Genomic DNA, 19,689 nt, shown 5'->3' on the forward strand with positions numbered 1-19,689 from the left:
ATTTTTAGGTCTGGCTTGACAGTACAAATGTCATCTGTCCTTTCAACCTACTCCAATGTCACTCTACAGTTCTTTGCTTCCTATGCCATTTACGTGTAACCCTTCACATTACCATACAATATTCATTTAAAGCCAGACCTACTGGCATTACCAATACTTCTTTGGCTCATTTTACCAGATCATCATGCAAGCTCACAATTGCAAAAAAAATCTCTTAACTGTCCATAAATGTTGACTCCCTGCATCTGTTTTTAGGACTGCAGTGCAATTTCTATCTCTGTGCAGTGTTGGCAGTGCACTGCTGACAGGTCTTTCTAACCACGGGTTTCTTCCACACAGAGGCATTCAGCAGTTAAGTAGCCAGGCCCATCAGGGTTCTAAGTGTATTCGAACGTATTGCGCCCCACTCAAACCCTTACCATGGACTCCCATAGATGGATACATCTCTTTCAGTTAGCCTACCTCACTTATAAGGCATCGATGCTTTAGCACCCATCTTATATGGCAGCAATACTTCAAGTTTTCCCAATGACTGCTGGCTGCACTTAGTAAGTTTGTTCTCCAGCTGAATATCCCACTTGTTTAAAAAGTTGCAGATTGATAATCAAGTGTTTTTCTTCTACCCTATGGCTCTCAAATTCCCTTTCTCCCCCCCTAAGACTTGTTCCAACACATCTTTTGTTTACAAAAGAGTGAACAACATAACTCTTTTAATGTTACCAGCTTAGAGAGCTTTTCCTCGTTCAACTGGTGTCGTTTATGGGTATATTGTAACATATTATTGTTTTAGTTTAAGATGTGAAGCAATTGTAGTTTTTATAAGTCTCAATTTCATGTTCTTTCTGTCGAATGCACCAAACGATTTTGGAAAAAAATACATAATAATAAAATCAAACACTGCAGAGAGGCCAGGAGGAGCAAAGAACACCCACAGCCATTGTCAAACAAATTATTTTCTTATATATAGTTGTGTAGTTTCTGGCTAACAAGTGGGAACAAGTCTGGACTCAAAGTCGAAGAGTAATAAAGAAGGCATGATGAGTGGACGGCTTTTACCACAATCCCCACCATGCAAAGGAGGATTAGGTTTAGTGTATAGTTGGACAAGATGTGGTGGAGGGAGCATTTTCCATTAATGATTATTTTCCAAGGCCTTAGGGGACGCAATAATGATACTGAAGTGGAGGAATGAGTGATCGAGGGCCACTCAAACAATGAGCCATGCTATGTGCAGTGAAAAGACAGAATTGAAAACACCTATTTCCAGTCGTGAGAGCAGCTCAAACCACAGCAGCACTTGCATAATAACAGTGGTCCTATGGTTAAGGAGTTGAACTTTCAATGCAGTATCAATAAATTAATTGATTTCACATCCCTGAACCTCGCTAAGGCTCATTTTCACTGGATACGACATTGACTATCACACGTAGATTACCCACATAAATCAAAACAAAAGTTGGCAAAAAGAGTAGGGCTGGCATATTACCTGCCAGCCTTTTCTCTTTTTCAGGGCTTTTGTCTTTTTTCTGATGGTTTTGCGAGATTTTATTGTTGCGGAAGCTGACAGACCATCATCAATGAAAAAAAAAATCTAGAATCAAAAATATTTTTGTACTCAAAGAGCATACAGTGCCATAGTAAACACTGGCACTGAATGAACTGCATTGTGTGCGGAGGCTCTTTGTAAAAGGACAGACTGTCTTCCCACGCTCTGAAGGTAGCCAAATGCTGAAGTGGGTTGACCCATTGCCCCATGCTGATTGCAGCAGTGGGTGGAAGGAAATGTGAAGGACAGAGTGCCAGACCAATGGATGAAGGGGAATGCTGAAAGCCTCATTAATAAGTACATTACACATATAATTTTAGTTAAATCAAAAGTTCTTGGTTACGTCAGCTGTAACTGGTTAACGCATGCTGCTTCTATGACATGCATCAATTATTCTGTGGTTGGTTGATTTTGATTACAAACTACAAAACTTTTCTCCCCTATTTCGTAACACCACAGACAAGAAGTCTTGTAAAGGAAGATGTGACGAAGCCTACAACAAAAAGAACTCATGCCACTGCAACAGAAAATGCAGCAAGTTCAACGACTGCTGCGATGACTATAGCAACTTATGCAAGAAAACAGACAAGACCAGCACTCATGGCCAGAGTGAAGGTAAAAATATGTGATACGGTGGAATGGGGCATTTGAGGCATATGGTTGAGTGTCCAGCAGACTTTGATCAGTATAACATTCTAAGTGATGCCACTGCTGTGAGAACCAATCCAAATTCAGGTTGGTTCACCAATTGTTCTGTTTCTGAAACTTCCCAGGAATTTGCAGAATGAAAACCCAGCTATACAAACACTGTTTTTGTAAAAGTGCTCATGATGAGAGGGTATCGACCTTGTCTATCATTTAGAGACCAATATATGCTGATGAAACGGCCAGGCACATAAGTTCTGGACCATTTCTAGAACCACAATCCAATGGTTCTTTTAGCAGCATGTAAGCGTAGAGGGGAGAAAGTCATTAATATTGCCAATCAATACAACAGGAAATTTTGTGGACACTTAGGGTCAGATGTAGGAAGCCAAATAGTGAACGCAAGTGCTGAAATTCGCAGAATTTCATCCTTTTTGCGATCGCTATTTGGCTGCTTGCAATGTAGGTAAGTTTAAACCTACTCGCAAAATAAGGAATCGCAAAATTGCGATTCCTTATATTGCGCAAGCATTTAGAGAATCGCAATTTGCGATTCCCTAAATGCTATGCTGGTAGGCATCGCAAATTGCGATTTTGCCTTAAGGAATCGCAAAATACCATCAACTTCAAATTGGTGGTATTTTGCGATTTCATTTCAAAAAGCACTTTTTGGCTTTTTACAAAGTGCCATGTGGCACACATGCACATTTCAGGGGTGCAAGAAGGGTGTCCTTTTGGAACCCTTGTACCCTTGAAATTGCACCCGCAATTTTGCGCGTGCCTCGTGGTGACTTTCAAATTGCGGGCGCAAATCCTATTCATTCCTATGGGCCTCGCGGCCCATTGGAATGAATGGGATGGGATTCCTTGATTGCAAATCTCAATTTGCGATTCGCAATTAAGGAATAATAAGGAATCACAAATATTTTTTGCGATTCCCATCTACATTCAATTTTGCGAGTCCTTAATAGCGATTCGGTAAAAATCGCTATTAAGGACTCGCAAAATTGAATTTACCAACATCTGGCCCATGGTGACCACAGACAACTACGTAAAGTTAGTTAATTTATATATATTTAATCTTTATTTCGGCCAATTTGGCCATAAAAGATATACAAAAGAAACACATATGAACATGTAAAACCATCAAAGAGAAATAATCAGAAAACACATCAGATAAAAGACCATACAATTAAAATTAGAACTTAAAATTAGGTGGGAGCCTGCGACTTTAAAATACGGGTACGAATATACCAGACATTAGTAAGGAATTTGGCTAGTGCAAACACAATTGGACCTGAAACGTCAGTTTTTAAAATTCTATACACCGGGAGGTACTCCCTAAAACCAAGGTTTCTTATAAGTGGTAAGAGCCAATATTTCCTGGCGGCCTTGTAAGTTGGACAAAACAAGACCACATGCAGATCGCTTTCCTCTGCTCCCATACATGCCGGACATAGCTTGGTAGATGGCAGTGTTGACCAGGAGCAGGTGTAAGATCGCAGAGGCAATGTGCCATATCTCCATTGGAGAAATAGCTTCCTGGCCAACACAGGAGACATAGCGTCCAGAACCCTCTCCAGCCGGTATGAGTCCTTGCTTTGCGCGAATGCAAGTGTTAATGACCCCTCATCCTTGCAGTCTAGGGCCATAGCTAATTTCTGCTCGTGGTAAGCACTGACCAAAGCTCTTCGTGGGATCCTTAGTGAGGCGTTAGCTGGATCCGAACACAGGTCAGGGAGCCCCAATCCCATACAGGACTTTTTTATATATTTTATCCACGGGATCTGTAGAGCTTTAGGGTGGGTTAGAAACTCCCTCAGTTCCGCCCTATAAGAAGAAAGTTCTTCACTGCTCCATAGCCTTCGCCAGAAGACTATGGGTCTGAGAGCTAGTTCATCTGCTATTGGTCTCAGACCCAGGTCCATCCTCAGGGGGAGGAGCGGGGTACTGGACGGGAGTGCTACTATCTGTCTAATGAAGTTGTTCTCAGTTATAGACAAGCTGCAAGAAGCTGTGTGACCCCACAGTTCCGCCCCGTACATCAGAGCTCCTCTAGCCTGTGCCTTGTATATCTGGATAAGCGGCCCCAGCGGTCGATATGTGGAACTTTTCATCAACCGAGCAATGCCGCCAGTGGTCTGCACTAATTTGAGATTAACCCTAGTCTGATGAGTTCCCCAAGACATGGTTTCATTCAACGTTACACCTAGATATTCAAAGGTGGAGACTCTCTCTAAACGTGATGCTCCGAGTAAAGGGTTCGGGCGTGATCTTGGGGTTGGGTTCAGGACCATAAACTTGGTTTTGTTAGCATTGATTTCTAACCCCCTATCTGTGCAGAAAGCCACAAAAGAATCAAGGATCCTCTGTATCCCCATGGGGGTTTTGGACAGCAGCAGGGAGTCATCTGCAAACATGATTGCAGGCACCCTGCTGCCATACAATTTTGGGGCATCCGTGTATTCAGTTCCATTGAGATGGGCGATAACCCCGTTGACGAAGAGGCAGAACAGGGTCGGTGCCAGTACACAGCCCTGTCTAACCCCCCTGTCAACGGGGAATCTGTCCGTTAATTCCCCAAGTTTCCCGCACCTGACCCGGGCATAGTTATTGTGGTGCAATCTCTTTAAAATTATCAGGATGTCTGGGGGGACCCCCATCTCAGCCAGAACACTCCAGAGTTTCCCTCTGGGCACGAGGTCAAACGCAGCTCTCAGGTCCACAAATATAGTGTATAAACTACCCCCTTCCAATATTGCTGCCCTCCAATAGATAACATTCAGACGAAAAACCTGGTCCACTGTAGAAACTCCCTTTCTAAATCCCGCCTGGTACGGACTAAGGGCGCCCGTATCCTCCACCCAGTCCTGAAGCCGATTCAGCAGTATCCTGCCAAACAGCTTCTGTGACACGTCAATTAAACTGATTGGTCTATAGTTGGCTGGGAGCAGGGGCGAGCCCTTTTTAAATATAGGAACCACCTCTGCCCCCAGCCAAGTACTCGGAATTTCCATGCCACACAAAACTCCATTAAACACAGCAGCCAGATAGGGGGCCCAAACACCGGGCTCCTGCTTGAACAGGTCCCCGGGCAGGCCATCCAGTCCTGGCGCCTTTCCACCTTTAAGTCCCATTAATGCTACCTTCACCTCCCCCACTGTTATCAAATCCCCGCCATACTCTGCCAGTCCAGTACCGAAGTCAATCTTAGTTTCTCCCAGCTCAGAACTGTAGAGAGACTCGAAGTGTGCCTGCCACACCCCTGCTGCAATATTTGGCTCTATTGCCGAATGGAGGTTCCCCGACCCCCCGTTTACTACTCTCCAAAACATTCGGTGGTCTCTTGTTGCGAGGGAAGTGGTAAGCTCCTCCCACTGGTTCTCCTCCCATTCGGTTTTAGCATGGATGACCAGCTTTTTATAAGCCCGTCTACTTTCTCGCAGCTTCTCTCTGCCTGTTCCCTCCTTGATGCTTCTGAGGAGTTCTCCCTTTGCCTTCCTGCAGGCTGCATTATACCATAAGGACTTATGTTGCTGGGTCGTCCTCTGATTCTGGACCCTAGTAAAAAAGCTCTGAGGCCGCTCCCTTTATAAGGTCCTCATGAGCCTGATATAATTTCTCATGGTGGACTATCTTGCCCACCTCGTTGGCTAGCTCTCCCACTTTTTCCAAAATAGGGATTAAACCTGCGTAGAGCTTCGAAAGTTTCACTTGGCTCGTAGCTAGTTTATCCCACCTGATTCTTCTCCTGTTATTATCTAATAGTAGTTCAGGTTTGAGCTCTTCCATGGTTGTTATGGAGGCCTTTAGCCCAGGATGGCTAAGATCGAGTTCAAGGGCGTTATGGTCACTATCCAGTCTCTCCACAACCCTAAAGTCCAGGATAGAAGACCAGTTCACTATCTGTACAAGGGCATAGTCCAAGCGGGACTCTCTTCCCACTCTGTTGTACGTGGTTTTGCTTGGTACATCAGACTTAATACGTCCATTGCAGGCTCTAATTCCATGCTTTAGGGTGAGGGCAGTAATCTGCAATGCCACAGGCGTCCATGCCTTTGGGGAAGGTGCTACAACAGAGGGTACTGACCACCTGAACTCTTCTTCCATGGGAAATCCCTCTACGAGGCCGACCAGCGGCTCAAAATGGGAATTTAAATCCCCTCCCACTATGTAAGGAATATCTCTTGGCATTTCCGCTAAATATACTGAAAGCTCCTCTATAGTGGGAGATTCACGCGAAGCTCCCACTGGCCTAGAGTAAATATTTATCAGGGCAAGTTTCGCTAGGTTCGGCCAGGCTAATAAAACCACTAGGATATCATCTGATGGCACCGGTAGGCGTGAATCCTGGCATCCTAAGTGGGATGCCACCCAAGTTGTGAGTCCACCAGAGGGGCGGCCCTTACCCTCCCACCTAGCCGGGATGGAAAATGACTCGTAACCTTGATGGTTGTAATCTTCCCTAGCCCAAGTCTCTTGGAGCATGCAAACATCCCCGGACTCGATGTAAGTTATCCAATCTTGGGTGCCCAGTTTGCTGGCTAAGCCAGCCACATTCCACCAAATTAGTCTCATGTGCGCTGGAGAAGCCACAGAACAGATTGCAGAGGTGGAGTGGGGGGAAGAGCCAGTACCAAAGCCAGAAGCTACACCAATTGCTCTACCAGGGTCATTTTCAGAGGTGGGTTCAGCCGGATCAGGAAGTTTACTGGGACCGTTACCCAAGGTCACAGGATTTGAGTCCGGGTTTGGGGGCAGTCAGTCCACACCATCCAGACCGTTCAGACAGTTAAAACGATTGTGGTCCAAAAAGGGAGTCTCCGGAGGTCGATAAACTGGACGTGGAGCATATCCCCTGTATCTAGATCTTCGTTCCACCCTTGTCCAGTTACCTTGTGACAAATTATGGTGCGTGCGAATGGGAGGGAAAAAGAAGGAAACTGGCAAAGTCTGTATGGTAGAATCCAGTGATCTATTTGACCCAGCACAAATGTATAGTACTGTTCCAGGGTCTCGAAAAGACACAATGATACAGTCCCCTGCTATTGATTTCCCCGACTTCCCCAACCATGGTACCCTTCTTACCATAATGATCTCATTGTTGAGGTGGGCTGGAAGAGGTCTGTTCCAATTCAACCATTTAATGGTTTTCCTCTTGAGTGAGTGATAGTTCTCATTTTCATCCAATTCTAGAGAAGGAACACCAGCCAAAACCACCATGAGGCTATTAGCCTCTGGTGGTAAGTCGGGTCCTCGTGGTCTAGGGGCAGGCTTACCAGGGAGTAGGGGAGCAATACCAACATTAGGTAGGACCCGAGGATTTGTGCCTGTGACTATACGTTGGAAAGCTGGGCCATCTGACTGTGGTGGTAGGATGTTAGGATTGCTAGGTGGAATTGGAACTGGGATGGCCATGAGTGGCTGTAAAAGGGGAGCGGCAGTGGTGCCCAAGGGAGGCCCCGTGTGGATCGGTGGGTTTTGAATATTAGGGAATGTTCCTATTGGTAGATTGGACTCAGTGGTTCTACTCTGTTTGTTGTCCGAAATTTTCAGGGTGGTTAAGGTTGCCTCCAGAGTGGTCAGCCTGAGTTCTATTTTCTGCAAGCTCTCGCTAATGGGCAACAAGAGTGATCTAATTAGAGATTCAATGCTCCCCAAAGAGCTGCCAGGAAGTAATGTGTTAAGTGGGCTCTTCCCTTTGTCGCTAATAGAAGCAGTGGTAATAATGTTAGTACCCTTGGGGGGAGTAGCCTTATGCACATTAACTAATGGCCTACCCAACATAGGTACGGACTTGAGTGACTTTCCAAAATCAGAGTGGGGGATCTTTGTCTTCCCCTGACCACCCCTCATCTTCCTTCTGCGCTTATTTGGTGGTAGGTCATGCACCTCTATCACCACAGTTTGCTTTGGCTTATTAATCTTGGTTTTGGTTCTGGTGTGTGTTTGGGTGAGTAGGTCAACTACCGAACTACTGGCAACTAGTAGTGGAGTGGTGTCCGTAGTTTGTTTAGGAAGTGGGCCAGGAATGGGAGAACTATCCCGAAGTAGTAGGGGAACGTCTTCTTGGGATGAAAGATCCTGGCTGCCGTTAAGGGAACCTTCCTCTTGGGAGATAGGATAGGGAGTTATATCACTGAGGGGCCTATTTTTCATGTGTTCAATCGAGCGACGACGCTCTGCCCTACGCATCTCCAGAGAGATTTCGTTTCCCCCATCACCCTTTACCGATTTAAAGTAATTGTCCAGAGTCCCGGTGTTGCCTCCCCCCTCCTTCGCTGGTGTTCCACCTAGGGCCGATGATGGCATACCCAGAACCTATTTCACAAACCACATAAGATCAAGGAAATGCAGGTGAAAGAGAGTGGGCCCAGCCCAGCCTCCTGCGACCCCTGACGGCCACAGACGGTCCCGCCCTTGTCCCGGGCTTATCCCCGGGCGCTCCCGTGACGCGGAAGTAGCTGTTTAAATTTATAGGAGGAGAGTTAAGCTGTAAGTGGGGCGGGGCTTGCAGGGAGAGCGGCCAGGTGACAGGAGGCGCGGGTTAACAGGACTGCTGGGAGACGTAGTCCTGTCCCGCCGCTCGCAGCCCTGCACTCGCCCAGTCCCTCACTGAAACTGTCCGCAGGTTATGCACAAGCGGCTCTCACACCGCAGCGGGACCCGCGAAGCGGGTTCCGCAAGGAGTGGTGGAGGGTCCAAGGAAAAGCCAGCAGCAAACAGCAAGTCCGACAGGTGTCCCAGGGCAGTGGAGCTCAGAGGTGCTTTTTCAGGCTGTGAGTGGGGCGGGGCTTGCAGGGAGAGCGGCCAGGTGACAGGAGGCGCGGGTTAACAGGACTGCTGGGAGACGTAGTCCTGTCCCGCCGCTCGCAGCCCTGCACTCGCCCAGTCCCTCACTGAAACTGTCCGCAGGTTATGCACAAGCGGCTCTCACGCTGCAGCGGGACCCGCGAAGCGGGTTCCGCAAGGAGTGGTGGAGGGTCCAAGGAAAAGCCAGCAGCAAACAGCAAGTCCGACAGGTGTCCCAGGGCAGTGGAGCTCAGAGGTGCTTTTTCAGGCTGTGAGTGGGGCGGGGCTTGCAGGGAGAGCGGCCAGGTGACAGGAGGCGCGGGTTAACAGGACTGCTGGGAGACGTAGTCCTGTCCCGCCGCTCGCAGCCCTGCACTCGCCCAGTCCCGCACTGAAACTGTCCGCAGGTTATGCACAAGCGGCTCTCACGCCGCAGCAGGACCCGCGAAGCGGGTTCCGCAAGGAGTGGTGGAGGGTCCAAGGAAAAGCCAGCAGCAAACAGCAAGTCCGACAGGTGTTTATTACAAAGCTAAAAGTAACTGGACATAAAGACACCTCAAGATGAGAGTGTAGAAATACATCGGAATCAGCATAAAGTCAAACCTGCGCATCCAGTTTGAACAATGCAGCATAAACAATACAATTAATTTAAGCAGGATACAGAGGATTAGAAAGTATGAGTCCACGTTTCCCTGCATGGAGGGTCGATGAGTATAAAGCATTAATCTATCCCTACACTAGAGCTAAAATGACATCCTTCCTTAAGCATCTTTAGGGAAAAGAAATAAAAGGTGTCTGCTGAAGGAGCCTTCCTAAGGAGTTTCTCCACCATAAATGGGTCAGATGGCACAGAGCTATTGAAACAGAGCTTGTTCTAAGGGGCACTCTATCCAAAGGCAGAAGGCGAAGTGGGCGCTTTCTCTACTCCTAGCAACAGAGTATTGAAGAGAACTTTCCCAAGATCCTTTGCAGGTCACTCCATCTGCTCTGGGTACCGTCCTAAAGGTAGTTTTCCATGGGACAACGGTGTTCTTCTTCTCACCACATTTGTCCTTGATTCCCAAGCATTCTTCTTTATGAAGGACAACGGCCTTCCTTAATTGATTCAGACCATAAGATGTAACTTTTTGTCTCCTTGCCTGAGTAATAAAACAAAGACATTATTATAGCTAACAAGAGTGCTTCTTTCACCTGCAACACAACACATGAGAATGAACACATTTTCACAGCACACATGAAATTCAAACTATTAATTATAAAGTGAGAGCCTCCAGGGAAATGCTTTTCAGGTCTACAAAAAGCGGCTAACATGAGAAACCAGCATATGAACTTTACGAGTTTGCATAGGAAAATAAGGCACATTAAGTTAATACATTTACCTGCATGTAGACAACAAATTAATAAACACTTTAAATAAATTAATGATAATTACGCAACACAAACTTTTCAAATTGATGTTTGCTGCTAGTCACATTCCCTTTCTACGTTAAATCTCCAGGTTACTATTCAATAGACTAAACATATCACATTTCATGTTACATACTCTAACACTTCACTTTGATACGACAAAGGAATATATGCTGGAGCGTTCTACACGTGTGATTATAATGCACCCTTACAAATAAACTTCGATTTCCGATACATCACTAACCACAATAAGTGCTCAGGTAGCATTATCGAATAATGATAATGCTGTAGATGGAGAACCTTACTTGTTCCAATCTTGTATAAATAAAGTTGAGGGAAAAAGTGCGGTGAGAAAAAATGTTGCTGTTTGATTTTGTCTGGCCTTTACTGTGGTTTTCCACAAGTGTACCTGAAAATGTTTCAGCAAGGTTGCAACACAGAGCAGGTGTCTATGGTTAGCAGTGGGTGCACCTAAATGCACCCCCATTCTCAGTTGTGGGTGCCTACTATCCGTATTTCCAAAGGATAGATTATTGGGACAGCTGATTCTAGTGTGGCATCATCTGGGAGAAGAGGTAATGCCTGAAGGAGGTAGCATACTGTTTGTCCCTCGTGAAATCTGTTGAGCTCTCCATAAATATGGTTGTGGAAAAGGAAGTGGTCCTGGGTCCTTGTTATTCCATGTCTGTGTAGATTCTGTGCGTCGAGTCATAGCCCATTTCATGTGTGTTGCGTGGCTGGGAGGCTGTGTCAAAAGAGTCCAATGTAGAACATGATCAATGCTGCATAACATTATGATTTTATCTTGGCCTTCCTGAGTGAGAGAAACAGGTTTTGTTCATATTAAACGAACCAGTTCCCAACCGCCCCTCCACTGCCCTTCTTAAAATCCTGGATAGTATGTATGTTTGTATGTATGCTTTGTTGAAACCTAGTCATGAGGCAGCACAGTGCTGATCAAAAGAAGGTAGAAAGCCTGGTATGAGCAGGATTGCTCATGGAGAATGGTTCAAAATGCAAAAGACAATCTGGGCTTTCACCTACCATGGCTTCCATTTAGTGCTCCCAAAGCAAGAAAAGTACTGACCCCATTCAACAGCTACTTGTTCATTGTCTGAACTCAGAAGCAGATTCAATGCGCCGTCCAAAAGGCTTTCGGCAGTGAGAGGACACTGCCTATAGATGTGCCCCTTCAATCCCCCCTTATTCTCAGTACCACTTCTTTGCGAGTGAATTAGTCAGCTTATTTTTAGACCAAATTAAATATAAAGTTTATTTTTATCTCGCATGACACAGGTTTTAAAATAATGTTTAATTGGCTAAGGCCAGTCACTGTTTAGACCAATCTAGAGCTGAAAGTTTCAGAGATGACTTTATTTAAAGTCATCATTGGCTACTTGTCCTAAGTCCTAGTTTACCTGTCCAGCGTGTGATGTGGTGGATCCATTTGATGCTCCATTCTGGTTGACTTATTTTGGTGCTCACCCAGTACTAGCACCATTAGCTAACTCCCTTTGAAATCGGAAACGGTCTGGAATAGAACTCTGTGAAGAGCTCCATATTGAAGAAAGACTAATGAGCCAGACACCAACAACTGGCTAAAGTCGTCCTCTATGTCAAATCTGGTAGTCTCACAATTCTATGCCCATCAACTTTAGCACCAGCAGTGCCCATTTTTATAACCTCAAGACTTCCAACCAAAGTATTCTTAGCATCTATATCAGGTTGGTTGGGATCTCAGTTGATTATGGGGTTTTACCTGGCTACTACTGGGGCTGTGTTTCTGATTTGTAGTCACTCGGTCTTAAACCCACTGAATTGCTATGTCTTGCACGGAAGAACACTGAGAAGGCAGGGAGGACAAATCACAGCCCTCTTCATACTGCATACCATTCTGTCTGGTGCACTAATGCTACATTTTAAAGAAAACCTGTGACAGACTTAAAAATTAATTGAGTGGAAGACACTGACCTGTGGCTGCTTTAACACCTGAAGTGTAACTGACGTGCTATTGTGTGATTGCAGCTGATCCCATTCTTCAGTAGAGTGCGTGGAGGTGGCTGCTGTGCTTGTGCCCTTTGCCGTTGCTACAGTTTGCATGTCTATTGATTGTTGTTTTTGATCACCGTTCGGCCTTGTCTCTGGCTACCACCACTGTTACTGCTGTGAGACACACCTGGAAGCTGTTTGATGTTGATCATGGGGAGACCATGGTCCGAGTGAATAGGGGGAGTGAGTGTAAGAGTTTTGTTTTTGCTGAATCACTGGTAGTGGCCCTTCGTTCTTCAACGTACACTCTCTCCTACCCCTTCAGCCTGCTGGGTCACGCCAACACCTCCCCCTCTTTGGGCCATGCTCCTGGCTCCAGTACCTGGGTAAAGGAGGCAGATGGAAAGTCATTCAAGTGGGACCAGTGGGAGCAGTCTTAGGGCTGGGCTTCATTTTAAAGACACTGATCTAAATACAGCTGAAACTGATATAAGGACTTTCTGGAGTAATTCTCTTGGAAAAAAGCTTAGTTGACCAATGCTGTCTTAACTAGTTATCATGAGGCAAGATTTGCAAAGACAGGTGATGTTCGCAGTGGTGCAGCCTCCAACTCCAAAGCAATGAGTTATGTGTGAGCCTAGTGACTCAGGTCCCGACCAATTTCGCAGTTATTACAAAATAATGGCTTCCACCTTCAACCAAGCATAATTCTAATACTCATTTGCAATCTCAGTCTATTTTAGCTAAGCAACAAGCCACAATTCTGAAATTGCTTGTCATTACCGGTCATATTTCCAAACACAAAAGGTCTCACAAACACAGAGCCTACTGGCTACCTCAGGTTTCCCATCAACTGAGATTACCTTTCCAACTGGGAAACAGCCTGACAAAAATTCCAACACCACATCGCCAGAAAATATAATGGCGTATCCCACCACTGCTATAGAATCCCCGGCAGAAGCCAGGAGAGGGGCTTGTAAAATCTCACATTGCTTTGCATAAAAATGGCTTACACTAGCCCAGGATTTATGAAAGGTGGACTAGCAACAATAGGCCTCAAGGAAATGCCATCTCTCTGCTGCAGAAAACAGACAGTTTTGCCTAGAAGTGAAAATAACATGGCAAAGGCCAATAGGTTTTGCCTATTGGAAATCTATTGGTTTGTCAATTTGTTTTAGTTTAGATGTTACACAGCAGTGCAAGCTGCTTGTTGGTTGTGTGAAGTGTATGTGTTTGAAAACCTCTGTGAGCATGTTTTGTGTGTGAGTGCATAAGTGATTTCCTTTGATGGTGTCAGTGTGAGTCGGTGGAATCTCAATAGGATTGCTCATGTGACAAAGTGTGTGCAAGAGAAAGAGATTGCTGGATGTCTTCCATTATGTGTGTTTGTACGTAAGTGCCTGTGGGTGCAAGTATGTGAGCATTTGTGCTTGAGTGTGAGTGGCAGTGTTTGAGTCTTCTAGTGAGTGCCCACATGAGTCTGAGAGACAACTGCAGAACTGCAAAGAAATACTTCTAAAACACTCAAACAGTGGGCTGAATTCAGCAATATGAAATATTTGTACACTAAGATCACCTTTTATTACCACAGTTTTTAGTTCCGCGATTACTACCACATCGCATTGTGATCCATGCGCATAACAATGGCCAAACATATTATCGGTACCAAAGAACAAAAAACGCCCGCTGCCTCTAAACACTGGTGTTAACTCCTCAAAGTCTGGAGGTCACAAAATTATTTGAATTGTTATTCGGTTGGCTATTTTCAATACAGAAAATACCCCACCAAGTCCTGGAAAACAGTCACCCATGCGCTTGTCAGCAGCAGACTCGACTACCGCAACACACTCTACGCCAGCACCACCCAGAAAACCCAAAAACCTGAAGACCAATCGTTATTCCTCTGCCAGACTCATCCTGAACATTTCACGCTGCAATCACATCACCAGCCACCTGAGAGACCTTCACTGGTATCCTGTCAACAAGAGAATCACCTTCAAGCTTCTCACGCACGGCTACAAAGCCCACCACAACACCAGCTGGGCATACCTCAACCACCACCTCTCCTTCTACACATCCACCAAACATCTCTGCTCCACCCAACTGGCCCTGGCCTCCATCCCACCAATCTGCAAGATCACAGCTGGAGGAAGAGCCTTCTCTTACCTCACTGCAAAGACCTGGAACTCCCTGTCTCTGTACCTCAGACAATCACCATCGCTGTCTTAATTCAGGAAGGACCTCAATACCTGGCTCTTTGACTGAACCGCATAACCAGCCCCCGCCCTCCCAGTGCCTTGAGACCCTCACAGGTGAGTAGTCAGCATTTATTAGACACTGATTGATTGATTGAAGCAGGCACCCTGGCAGGAAGACATGTTTATCTGTGTGACCGGCATTGTTTTTAACATACACAAGACTCACTGAATGACACTTCCTCTGAGGCATTTAAACTGTCGGAATTAACTATCCCAGGATGGCAATCGTTTTACAACCAGTGCTTTGAGGGCAGCTAAATGTGTCTCTGTGTACAGTAACTGGTGCTCATGTGAAGTGCACCAGTACCTTTGGATGGTGCTTGCGCTATATAAAAGTAAAACAGAAATGTGAAAAGCAAGATCAGGGGGAGGAGGGGTCCGGTGGAGGGAGAAGGGGATCAGTGTAATGGTACTGTTGCATTGTGGCAAGGGGTTGCCTGTAATGAATAAAAATAGTGTGTTTTTGGCCGTTGTCTTTTACATTTTTTAGCATCAATGTTTCCAACACACAGCCTCTAAGTTCTCCGGTCTCTGGGAGCAGACTACACGTGCTCGATGTACCACAGGTCTTCCCTTCCTCCTTTCACTGTGGTAACCTTTACCCAGTGGTCAGAGGGAAGCTGAATCTGTCCATCTGTAAAGTAACTGGTGCTCATGTAACGCTCTTCAATACCTTCGGGTGTTGTTCACGCTATATAGTGGATAAAAAGAAAATATACGAAAAATTTGAAAAGCGGGGTCAGGGGGAGGAGAGGATCTGTGAACAGCGGGGCAAGCAACGGACTGGAGGTGGTGGTGAGAGTAACAGGCACCCAACACCAAAGGTGAGCCGGCTCGGAGTTAATGATTTGGATGTACTGTAAGATGTTGCGTACATTAAAAAAATTAATTCTCTGTAGGCACGTGGGGGAGGAGGGTGGTGACAAGCAGGGAGGAGAGAGATGGCCTGCGTGCTTTTTGCTGACGTCTTTTACATGCATGTGTCCAACAAACAGGCTGCTAAGTTCTCTGCACTCTGGGAGCAGACTACACTTGCTCGATGTCCCTCAGATATCCCCTCCTTCCTTGCTCTGTAGTAACCTTTGCTCAGTGTTTGGAGGGCAGCAGAATGTGTCCGTGTGTAAAGTAACTGGTGCTCATGTAAAGCGATTCAATACCTTTACCCTTTGTTTGTGCTACATAGTGGATAAAATTAAAAGAACTAAATAAGTCTGGCCTCTGATGCTCTTGAACGGGTCCCTGCTTCAGTGGCGGGGGGACTGGTGAGTGCACATTGCAATCTAAACATGCCCGGCCTCTGATGCACTTGAGTGGGTCCTTGCTTTGGCCCGGGTGGAACTGGTGAGTGCGCGTTGCAATCTAAGCAAGTGCTGAGCTCTGATGCTCAAGTGTGTCTCTACTGAAAGTGCCATGTGTAATGTAACTGGTGCTCATGTTGAGCATGAGTGCTTCAATACGTTCAGGTCGAGATAACCCTGTGTAAAACTGCCAAAAATGCAAGTGAGAGACTGTGGGATCACGAGATCTCCACTGAGACCAGCACAGTGTTCTGATCCCATGACACTCAGGCAGCACTGGGATGCTGAGATGCTGAAAAGAAGCTCCACCAAAGAGGATGAAAACAGTGCTTGGGCCACGGGAGGCTGATAAGAGAAACACATGAGGAACACACAGGAAATAGTATGCTACAGCCAATAAAAATAGAGGAAAAGTAAGTATCAATCACAAAAACCAATGAAAAGCAAGGGCGGGATCTAATCCCCTTTTAAGATCTATATTAAATACAATAGATTTCACGAGCACTGTGCCGATAAAACATAAAAACAAGCACTTCCAGTTTTTTATCTATATCTAATGTATTGATAACACCTTCTGCTAGGTAATTAGCATTCTGAATGGGACGAGGTGGTGCCTTGTTTGTGTTGTGTGATAATGCTCAATAATAATGATTTCTTCTATATATGGTACTTCATACCAAACTTGTGACATTTTAAGCACTTTATATGACAGGGGCTATTATTACTCAAGGTAATGGTTTCTGCTGGCTTTCATACTTATCTGTAGATCACCAGAGATGTCCCTGATGAATGTTAATTCACTGTCAACTTTCTAAGAAATTGTATGTAGTTGCATACATGCATGGAAGGAAGGATAGTGTGAAAACTAGTATTGGAAACACACGGACATTTGAGTTTTGTGTGGCTTTTTGAGAATGGGAGAGGTGAAATTTGGTTATTTGGTTACTACATAGTTCTGGAATAGGTTTGAAAATTAAGTGGACTTCTGTTTAGTACTGACATTACAGATTGAATGAATTTATATACTCTGCACAGCCTGGTGCATCGATAAAAAGGAACATTTATTTATTAGTTGATGCTATTAAAGACCTTTATATCTGATCTTTAGGGTGAGTGTGACTGTGTGCTAGTCTATTTCTCTGGCAAATTTAAGGGCAGCAGATAGAAGGACTGGCCCTTTAACTTCTCTTGTTACACGGTACGTCTTATTTAGTCTGTTAGCACTATTTTCTTTAAAGAATTTCTCCCACTGCAGGCACAGCATGCTCTCGTGCAACATTCAGTGCACTATGCATGCTTTCACTTTCCAAGCAGCCTGGCACAATGGCGGTCACTTCTTTGAAATGAAATAGGTCTCGCATTTACAAGAGTTTGAGCTATTGGCATTGTAAATGACAATGCGTTTTATTTATGTGTTAATTATCAAAACAGATAATGAAAATAAATTGTCATTTATAATGCCAATAGCTTAAACTCTTGCAAATGCGAGACCTATGCATTGCAAATGCTTGTTATTACTGAAAAGAAGAACGGTTGACTGAATTCCTTGTAGCTCGGTGATTTAACAATGCAGTACAGGTTTAAACAAACCTTGTTGCATAAAAGCCGCATGTCGTTCACTTAAGATTATGCCATTCTCTTTTCTGATCCAGATATAGAACATTCTTCAGGGAGCGGCCATGATCACCATTCGAAGCCTTCAGGTGTCGCAGGTAAGGAATTAAACTGATATGAATTCAAGCGCTTCAGAACCAAAAAGCTCAAGTATTAGCCAAAATCAGAAAGTTTAAAATGCGTCAATCACATGCTTTCTCCGCAGCCTAGAACACGTTTTAAAATAATGTCAAATGTTTGTTTCAAAGATCACTAGCTCATGAAGCAGCCCGACTCAAAGCCTGACTGGGCTACGCTGCATAATTTCCCTAAATTTCTTTCATAGCCACAAGAACATTTTGCAACACTTGTTGTTCTAAGCATTCTCCTAGTAATTTCCCACTTTGTTTGCATTTCTTTAAACAGGTGGAAATAATCTTTAACATGTATGTCTTATTCCAAAAGTCTAATGCAATTTTAAACGTGTATGTTTTTATTAATTGTCACGTTGCAGAAGAGATCGCTGCAATGCCCATGTGTGTCCACTGGACAACTATTATTGAGAAAATAGCTGCCAAATTTAAGTATAAGGCAATAACTACGCCTCATTGATTCGTGCATGTGCCCTTCATATCTCAGGCAAAATTATTCCATTTCAGTACAAATACAGCAGACATATGTGCACATCTATGTTCCTTTATATTTTATACATATAGAAACGCATTTCACTTTTCCTTTGTCTTTGTCTTTCGTCTGTCCCAACTCTCTCACTTCATATTACCTTTTAATTATCTTCCTTATGATTTGATGTAAATCTATATTCGTTATAAAATCCTCATCACACATTTTCAGCTTTCTTTCAATGTTATCATCCAGTGACTGAAGATTCAAAAGCCAAGCAGTTATCCGTGTTTGTTCTCTTCTAATATGCATGGCTATAAAGAGAAAAACACATGTTGCAGGCTCATGTTAGTCATTTATTTTTGTAGGGTTTTGTATAAAATGTCTGCTGCAGTGAAACCACTGCAGAGTACCTGGAAAGAAGTGGTGGGGTGAAGCCACTTGGAAAGGAGTGGTGCCGTGAAACCACTGCAGAGCCCCTGAAAGGGAGTGGTGCAGTGAAACCACTGCAGAGCTCCTGAAAGGGAGTGGATTCGAGTGGAGTGAAGCCACTTGGAAGGAAGTGAAAGCCACTGCAGAGCACCTGAAAGGGAGTGGTGCAGTGAAACCACTGCAGTGCTCCTGAAAGGGAGTGGTGCAGTGAAACCACTGCAGAACACCTGAAAGGGAGTGGTGCCGTGAAACCACTGCAGAGCACCTGGAAAGGGAGTGGAGTCGAGTGGAGTGAAGCCACTTGGAAGGAAGTGTAAGCCACTGCAGAGCACCTGAAAGAGAGTGGTGCAGTGAAACCACTGCAGAGATCCTGAAAGGGAGTGGTGCAGTGAAACCACTGCAAAGCTCCTGAAAGGGAGTGGTGCAGTGAAACCACTGCAGAACACCTGAAAGGGAGTGGTGCAGTAAAACCACTTCAGACCACCTGAAAGGGAGTGGTGCAGTGAAACCACTGCAGAGCACCTGAAAGGGAGTGGTGCTGTGAAACCACTGCAGAGCACTCGGAAGGGAGTGGTGCCGTGAAACCACTGCAGAGCCCCTGAAAGGGAGTGGTGCAGTGAAACCACTGCAGAACACCTGAAAAGGAGTGGAGTGGAGTGGAGTGAAGCCACTTGGAAGGAAGTGAAAGCCACTGCAGAGCACCTGAAAGGGAGTGGTGCAGTGAAATCACTGCAGAGATCCTGAAAGGGAGGAGTGCAGTGAAACCACTGCAAAGCTCCTGAAAGGGAGTGGTTCAGTGAAACCACTGCAGAACACCTGAAAGGGAGTGGTGCTGTGAAACCACTGCAGGGCACTCGGAAGGGAGTGGTGCCGTGAAACCACTGCAGAGCCCCTGAAAGGGAGTGGTGCAGTGAAACCACTGCAGAACACCTGAAAGGGAGTGGAGTGGAGTGAAGCCACTTGGAAGGAAGTGAAAGCCACTGCAGAGCACCTGAAAGGGAGTGGTGCAGTGAAACCACTGCAGAGATCTTGAAAGGGAGTGGTGCAGTGAAACCACTGCAGTGCTCCTGAAAGGGAGTGGTGCAGTGAAACCACTGCAGAACACCTG

At 45.3% G+C, this 19,689-nt stretch overlaps 1 protein-coding gene across 6 annotated transcripts in view; it reads left to right on the top strand.

The window, feature by feature from the left end:
- ENDOU (endonuclease, poly(U) specific) overlaps positions 1-19,689 on the top strand; it is a 245,130-nt gene that overhangs the window by 95,793 nt on the left and 129,648 nt on the right. For 5 of the 6 annotated variants that reach the window (XM_085654781.1, XM_085654782.1, XM_085654783.1 and 2 more), the window contains exons 4-5: positions 2,006-2,161; positions 17,588-17,647. The exons of the other annotated variant lie outside the window; for it this stretch is intronic. In XM_085654781.1, coding sequence (XP_085510907.1) covers positions 2,006-2,161; positions 17,588-17,647 — 216 coding nt within the window. The remainder of the gene's footprint in view (positions 1-2,005; positions 2,162-17,587; positions 17,648-19,689) is intronic. 6 annotated transcript variants of the gene reach the window in all.

The sequence above is a fragment of the Triturus cristatus genome, chromosome 4_1 (assembly GCF_964204655.1).
Source record: "Triturus cristatus chromosome 4_1, aTriCri1.1, whole genome shotgun sequence".
Taxonomy (NCBI): Eukaryota; Metazoa; Chordata; class Amphibia; order Caudata; family Salamandridae; genus Triturus; species Triturus cristatus.